This window comes from Nerophis ophidion, linkage group LG04, assembly GCF_033978795.1.
Source record: "Nerophis ophidion isolate RoL-2023_Sa linkage group LG04, RoL_Noph_v1.0, whole genome shotgun sequence".
NCBI classification, from domain to species: domain Eukaryota; kingdom Metazoa; phylum Chordata; class Actinopteri; order Syngnathiformes; family Syngnathidae; genus Nerophis; species Nerophis ophidion.
Genome location: NC_084614.1, coordinates 76188351 through 76197064, shown reverse-complemented (window position 1 = coordinate 76197064; position 8714 = coordinate 76188351). Strand labels below are relative to the sequence as shown.

Genomic DNA, 8714 nt, shown 5'->3' with positions numbered 1-8714 from the left:
AAGATGTTCGATGTTCCAGGATGTGTTAGTGTAACCCGCGTGGTTAAGTCCCTTTTTCCGGTCCTGCATGAGAGACGCGCATGCCAGCTACCATGCTAAAAGCCCGGGCTATCGAACCCGATCAGGGAGTGACGTTTACCAACGTACACACGGCCCTGCTCTGTTACAAACACCCCACTAAACCTCCCTCTCATCCGGGTCACGGCACCACAGTAACCCGTCTGGTTCAGTCTTGTGTTCCGCCTGGGACTCAAAACTTGAGATGTTCGGCTTGAGAGAAGATTGTGCAAGCTACTGAGCTAAAATTTTAGCCTGTGCTAGCAACACGACACTGTTCATGAAATTGTCAGGGAATGAGGTTTACCAACAAGATTGATTGGTTGATTGATTTAGACTTTTATTAGTAGATTGCACAGTACAGTACATATTCCGTACAATTGACCACTAAATGGTAAATCCCGAATAAGTTTTTCAACTTGTTTAAGTCGGGGTCCACGTTAATCAATTCATGGTAAACGTACACATGGGTTTGGCCTCCGTTACAAACACCCCAGTAAACCTCACTCTCATCCGGGTCACGGCACCACTGTTACCCGTCTGGTTCGGTCTTCTGTTCCGCCTGGAACTCAAACTTGAGATGTTGGGCATGAAGGAAGAAGAGCGTGCTTACTCCCGAGCTAAAAGCCTGTGCTAGAAACACGATACTGTTCACGAAATTGTCAGGGAGGGAGGTTAACCAACGTTTTTGATTGATTTATTGAGACTTTTATTAGTAGATTGCACGGTATAGTACATTTTCCGTACAATTGACCACTAAATGGTATGACCCGGATACATTTTTGAACTTGTTTAAGTCGGGGTCCACGTTAATCAATTCATGGTAAACGTACACATGGGTCTGGTCTCCGTTACAAAGACCCCAGTAAACCTCACTCTCATCCGGGTCACGGCACCACTTTAAACCGTCTGGTTCAGTCTTCTGTTCCGCCTGGAACTCAAAACTTGAGATGTTCGGCTTAAGAAAAGATTGTGCAAGCTACTGAGCTAAAAGCCTGTGCTAGCTACATGATACTGTTCATGAAATTGTCAGGGAGTGAGGTTAAGAAACGTTTTGGATTGATTGATTGATTGAGACTTTTATTAGTAGATTGCACAGTACAGTACATATTCCATACAATTGACCACTAAATGGTAAGACCCGAATACGTTTTTCAACTCGTTTAAGTCGAGGTCTACGTTAATCAATTCATGGTAAACGTACACATGGGTCTGGCCTCCGTTACAAACACCCCAGTAAACCTCCCTCTCATCCGGGTCACGGCACCACTGTTACCCGTCTGGTTCGGTCTTCTGTTCCGCCTGGGACTCAAAACTTCAGATGTTCGGCTTTAGAGAAAATTGTGCAAGCTACTGAGCTAAAAGCCTGTGCTTGCAACACAATACTGTTCATGAAATTGTCAGGGAGTGAGGTTAACCAACGTTTTTGATTGATTGATTGATTGGTTTATTGATTGACACTTTTATTAGTAGATTGCACAGTTCAGTACATATTCCGTACAATTGACCACTAAATGGTAAGACCTGAATAAGTTTTTCAACATGTTTAAGTCGGGGTCCACGTTAATCAATTCATGGTAAACGTACACATAGGTTTGGCCTCTGTTACAAACACCCCAGTAAACCTCACTCTCATCCGGGTCACGGCACCACTGTTACCCGTCTGGTTCGGTCTTCTGTTCCGCCTGGAACTCAAACTTGAGATGTTGGGCATGAAGGAAGAAGAGCGTGCTTACTCCCGAGCTAAAAGCCCATGCTAGAAACACGATACTGTTCATGAAATTGTCAGGGAGGGAGGTTAACCAACGTTTTTGATTGATTGATTGAGACTTTTATTAGTAGATTGCACAGTTCAGTACATATTCCATACAATTGACCACTAAATGGTAAACCCGAATAAGTTTTTCAACTTGTTTAAGTCGGGGTCCACGTTAATCAATTCATTGTAAACGTACACATGGGTCTGGCCTCCGTTACAAACACCCCAGTAAACCTCACTCTCATCCGGGTCACGGCACCACTGTAACCCATCTGGTTCGGTCTTCTGTTCCGCCTAGGACTCAAAACTTGAGATGTTCGGCTTGAGAGAAGATTGTGCAAGCTACTGAGCTAAAAGCCGGTGCTAGCAACATGATACTGTTCATGAAATTGTCAGGGAGTAAGGTTAACCAATGTTTTGGATTGATTGATTGATTGACACTTTTATTAGTAGATTGCACAGTACAGTACATATTCCGTACAATTGACCACTAAATGGTAACACCCGAATAAGTTTTTCAACATGTTTAAGTCGGGGTCCACGTTAATCAATTCATGGTAAACGTACACGTGGGTCTGGCCTCCGTTACAAACACCCCGCTAAACTTCACTCTCATCCTGGTCACGGCACCACTGTAACCCATCTGGTTCGGTCTTCTGTTCCGCCTGGGACTCAAAACTTGAGATGTTCGGCTTGAGAGAAGATTGTGCAAGCTACTGAGCTAAAAGCCAGTGCTAGCAACATGATACTGTTCATGAAATTGTCAGGGAGTAAGGTTAACCAATGTTTTGGATTGATTGATTGATTGAGACTTTTATTAGTAGATTGCACAGTACAGTACATATTCCGTACAATCAACCACTAAATGGTAAGACCCGAATAAGTTTTTCAACTTGTTTAAGTCGGGGTCCACGTTAATCAATTCATGGTAAACGTACACATGGGTCTGGCCTCCGTTACAAACACCCCAGTAAACCTCACTCTCATCCGGGTCACGGCACCATTGTAACCTGTCTGGTTCGGTCTTCTGTTCTGCCTGGGACTCAAAACTTGAGAAGTTCGGCTTGAGAGAAGATGGTGCAAGCTACTGAGCTAAAAGCCGGTGCTAGCAACATGATACTGTTCATGAAATTGTCAGGGAGTAAAGTTTATCAACGTACACATGGGTCTGGCTTTCGTTACAAACACCGCAGGAAACTTCAGTCTCATCCGGGTCATTGCACCACTGTAGCCCGTCAGGTTCGGTCTTCTGTTCCGCCTGGGACTCAAACTGTACGGCACTAGAGAATTTTGTGCAAGCTACTGAGCTAAAAGCCTGTGCTATCGTTAAGTTGTCGGTGAGGTTTACTAACTTACACATGCCCCAGCCACCGTCTGGCCTCTGTAACGCCAGGATTGTTCTGCTTTTGTTAACTCCACTCTCCTCTCCGTTTGTCCTTGCAGATCTCCGAGCCTCCAAGCCTCTGATCGCGCCTGGTTACCCAGAAAACGTCACGGCGCTGGTTTACAGTCAGGCGACGCTGTTGTGTAAAGTCCACCGGCCGGCGTCCACCAAAGTGCAGTGGCTGAAGGCGGAGCTGGGAGAGCCCGGAGGAAGTCCACACTTCAGAGCTCTAACGGTAGCGCCTTAAAGTCCCGGAAAAAACGTTACTCTTTTGTCAAGTCGACTGGCTAAACGTCTACGTTGTGCGCAGGCATTGCAGACCAACGCCTCGAAGGTGAACACCCTGCATCTGTCCAACATCAGTCAGGAGGATGGCGGCGAGTACATCTGCATGGCGGAGCGAACGCACGGCGGAAAAACTGTACAAGCCATGCAGTCGGCGTGGCTGGACGTCCTTCCAGGAACCATCCTTGCCTCAGGTCTACTTTCAAACCTTTTTCCCAATGCCGAGCACAATGGTCGCCAATGAGCTTAAGTGTAAGCTGATACTGTCGTTAGAAACCTGAGAAGAGGGCCAGAAAGTGAGCTCCTCTCCTCCGTCCACCGTCACATGTTCATTAACTCGCCACCTCCCGAGGTCCTCCTCGGGTTTTGTTGGCTCTGCTTGATCACTTTGTCTGACAATCATCCATCAAAGGGACGGCAAAATGAAACAGCTCAGGGGAGGCGAGGGTGTGTGCGGAGGAGGGTCAGTCCTGCTGGTCTCCATGGGGATGTCATTGTTCACGTGAAACATAAAGGAGTGGGGGGTGCATTTAGCATGTTGGATGAAGAAGTGCCCTGATGACCGCTCTCTTAGGTTCAAACACAATCCGAGGAAAGACATTCCTGGCTTGGATGGACAGCGACTTGGTCTAGGGGTGTCCTCATTCATTTCTGTCATTTCAGGGCATTCAGTCCATCGCAACTGTTCAGTTGGTCTTAGCAGATAGTTGAGGCTCATAGACTATAACACAGGTGTACGGCAAGCCAAAACGTAGAAAAATTGGACCAAAAATACAAGAAAAACGATCAGTCTGGAGCCGCAAAAAATGAAAAGCCGTACATTAATCTTATATTGAAGGCAACACATGACATAACTGTCTATATTAGAGCTTTAGTAGCCTACTATCATGAATTGATTAACGTGGACCCCGACTTAAACAAGTTGAAAAACTTATTCGGGTGTTACCATTTAGTGGTCAATTGTACGGAATATGTACTGAACTGTGCAATCTACTAATAAAAGTATCAATCAATCAAATCAAAATGACTACGCAGGCTGAAGCAAATCTTCGTTGACGTAAATGTTGAAATGTAACATTTACTCTACACATTTTTACAACATTAGAAATGGTTTAATCAATGTCGGGTTGTTACGTTGATTTGACCATTGAAATTTGGTCATTTCCCCAACCAATATTCTACAACACAAATACAATGTTGAATTTTGAAACATGCTTTTTGACGGTTTTCATTTAATGTCAGGTTTTGACGTTGATAAGACCATTGAAGTTTGGTAATTTCCCTAACCAATACTCTACAACACAAACCTACCGTTGAAACAACATGCTTATTGACAATGTTTTAATCAATGTCGGGCTCTGACGTTGATTTTACCATTGAAATTTAGTCATTTCCCTGACCAATATTCTATAACCCAAACCTAACGTTGAAACAACATGCTTTTTGGCTATGTTTTAATCAATGTCGGGTTCTGACGTTGATTTGACCATTGAATTTTGGTCATTTTCCCAACCAATATTCTACAACACAAATACAATGTTGGAACAACATGCTTTCTGACGACGTTTAATCAATGTCGGGTTCTGACGTTGATTTGACCATTATAAATTTGGTCATTTCCCCAACCAATATTCTACAACACAAATACAATGTTGGAACAACATGCTTTCTGACAACGTTGATTTGACCATTGAAATTTGGTAATTTCCCCAACCAATATTGTACAACATAAATACAATGTTGAATTTTGAAACAACATGCTTTTTGACGGTTTTCATTTAATGTCAGGATCTGACGTTGATAAGACCATTGAAGTTTGGTCATTTCCCTAACAAATATTCCACAACACAAACCTACCGTTGAAACAACATGCTTTCTGACAAGGTTTAATCAATGTTGGATTCTGGCGTTGATTTGACCATTGAAATTTGGTCATTTCCCCAACCAATATTCTACAACACAAATACAATGTTGAATTTTGAAACATGCTTTTTGACGGTTTTCATTTATTGTCAGGTTTTGACGTTGATAAGACCATTGAAGTTTGGTAATTTCCCTAACCAATATTCTACAACACAAACCTACCGTTGAAACAACATGCTTATTGGCAATGTTTTAATCAATGTCGGGCTCTGACGTTGATTTTACCATTGAAATTTAGTCATTTCCCTGACCAAAATTCTATAACCCAAATCTAACGTTGAAACAACATGCTTTTTGGCTATGTTTTAATCAATGTCGGGTTCTGACGTTGATTTGACCATTGAATTTTGGTCATTTTCCCAACCAATATTCTACAACACAAATACAATGTTGGAACAACATGCTTTCTGACGACGTTTAATCAATGTCGGGTTCTGACATTGATTTGACCATTGAAATTTGGTCATTTCCCCAACAAATATTCTACAACACAAATACAATGTTGAATTTTGAAACATGCTTTTTGACGGTTTTCATTTAATGTCAGGTTTTGACGTTGATAAGACCATTGAAGTTTGGTAATTTCCCTAACCAATACTCTACAACACAAACATAACGTTGAAACAACACGCTTTTTGACAACGTTTAATCAATGTCAGGTTCTGACGTTGATTTGACCATTGACATTTTGGTCATTTCCCCAACCAATATTCAACAAAACAAATCTAACGTTGAAACAACATGCTTTTTGACAACGTTTAATCAATGTCGGGCTCTGACGTTGATTTGACCATTGAAAATTGGTCATTTTCCCAACTAATATTCTACAACACAAACCTAACGTTGGAACAACATGCTTTCTGACAAGGTTTAATCAATGTCGGATTCTGGCGTTGATTTGACCATTGAAATTTGGTCATTTCCCCAACCAATATTCTACAACACAAATACAATGTTGAATTTTGAAACATGCTTTTTGACGGTTTTCATTTAATGTCAGGTTTTGACGTTGATAAGACCATTGAAGTTTGGTAATTTCCCTAACCAATATTCTACAACACAAACATAACGTTGAAACAACATGCTTTTTGACAACGTTTAATCAATGTCAGGTTCTGACGTTGATTTGACCATTGACATTTTGGTCATTTCCCCAACCAATATTCCACAAAACAAATCTAACGTTGAAACAACATGCTTTTTGATGATGTTCAATCAATGTCGGGTTCTGACGTTGATTTGACCATTGAAAATTGGTCATTTTCCCAACTAATATTCTACAACACAAACCTAACGTTGGAACAACATGCTTTCTGACAAGGTTTAATCAATGTCGGATTCTGGCGTTGATTTGACCATTGAAATTTGGTCATTTCCCCAACCAATATTCTACAACACAAATACAATGTTGAATTTTGAAACATGCTTTTTGACGGTTTTCATTTAATGTCAGGTTTTGACGTTGATAAGACCATTGAAATTTGGTAATTTCCCTAACCAATATTCTACAACACAAACATAACGTTGAAACAACATGCTTTTTGACAACGTTTAATCAATGTCAGGTTCTGACGTTGATTTGACCATTGACATTTTGGTCATTTCCCCAACCAATATTCAACAAAACAAATCTAACGTTGAAACAACATGCTTTTTGATGATGTTCAATCAATGTCGGGTTCTGACGTTGATTTGACCATTGAAAATTGGTCATTTTCCCAACTAATATTCTACAACACAAATCTAACATTGAAACAACATGCTTTTTGATGATGTTCAATCAATGTCGGATTCTGGCGTTGATTTGACCATTGAAATTTGTTCATTTCCCCAACCAATATTCTACAACACAAATACAATGTTGAATTTTGAAACATGCTTTTTGACGGTTTTCATTTAATGTCAGGTTTTGACGTTGATAAGACCATTGAAATTTGGTAATTTCCCTAACCAATACTCTACAACACAAACATAACGTTGAAACAACACGCTTTTTGACAACGTTTAATCAATGTCAGGTTCTGACGTTGATTTGACCATTGACATTTTGGTCATTTCCCCAACCAATATTCAACAAAACAAATCTAACGTTGAAACAACATGCTTTTTGACAACGTTTAATCAATGTCGGGCTCTGACGTTGATTTGACCATTGAAAATTGGTCATTTTCCCAACTAATATTCTACAACACAAACCTAACGTTGGAACAACATGCTTTCTGACAAGGTTTAATCAATGTCGGATTCTGGCGTTGATTTGACCATTGAAATTTGGTCATTTCCCCAACCAATATTCTACAACACAAATACAATGTTGAATTTTGAAACATGCTTTTTGACGGTTTTCATTTAATGTCAGGTTTTGACGTTGATAAGACCATTGAAATTTGGTAATTTCCCTAACCAATATTCTACAACACAAACATAACGTTGAAACAACATGCTTTTTGACAACGTTTAATCAATGTCAGGTTCTGACGTTGATTTGACCATTGACATTTTGGTCATTTCCCCAACCAATATTCAACAAAACAAATCTAACGTTGAAACAACATGCTTTTTGATGATGTTCAATCAATGTCGGGTTCTGACGTTGATTTGACCATTGAAAATTGGTCATTTTCCCAACTAATATTCTACAACACAAATCTAACATTGAAACAACATGCTTTTTGATGATGTTCAATCAATGTCGGATTCTGGCGTTGATTTGACCATTGAAATTTGTTCATTTCCCCAACCAATATTCTACAACACAAATACAATGTTGAATTTTGAAACATGCTTTTTGACGGTTTTCATTTAATGTCAGGTTTTGACGTTGATAAGACCATTGAAGTTTGGTAATTTCCCTAACCAATACTCTACAACACAAACATAACGTTGAAACAACACGCTTTTTGACAACGTTTAATCAATGTCAGGTTCTGACGTTGATTTGACCATTGACATTTTGGTCATTTCCCCAACCAATATTCAACAAAACAAATCTAACGTTGAAACAACATGCTTATTGACAACGTTTAATTAATGTCGGGCTCTGACGTTGATTTGACCATTGAAAATTGGTCATTTTCCCAACTAATATTCTACAACACAAACCTAACGTTGGAACAACATGCTTTCTGACAAGGTTTAATCAATGTCGGATTCTGGCGTTGATTTGACCATTGAAATTTGGTCATTTCCCCAAACAATATTCTACAACACAAATACAATGTTGAATTTTGAAACATGCTTTTTGACGGTTTTCATTTAATGTCAGGTTTTGACGTTGATAAGACCATTGAAATTTGGTAATTTCCC

At 40.2% G+C, this 8714-nt stretch overlaps 1 protein-coding gene across 1 annotated transcript in view; it reads left to right on the top strand.

Moving 5' to 3' along the window:
- Window positions 1-523: 523 nt before the first annotated feature.
- Window positions 524-8714, top strand: part of LOC133550459 (fibroblast growth factor receptor 4-like) — a 44646-nt gene continuing 36455 nt past the window's right edge. The window contains exons 1-3 of the mRNA XM_061896442.1: window positions 524-662; window positions 3260-3435; window positions 3511-3679. Of these exons, the coding sequence (XP_061752426.1) occupies window positions 524-662; window positions 3260-3435; window positions 3511-3679 (484 nt within the window). The remainder of the gene's footprint in view (window positions 663-3259; window positions 3436-3510; window positions 3680-8714) is intronic.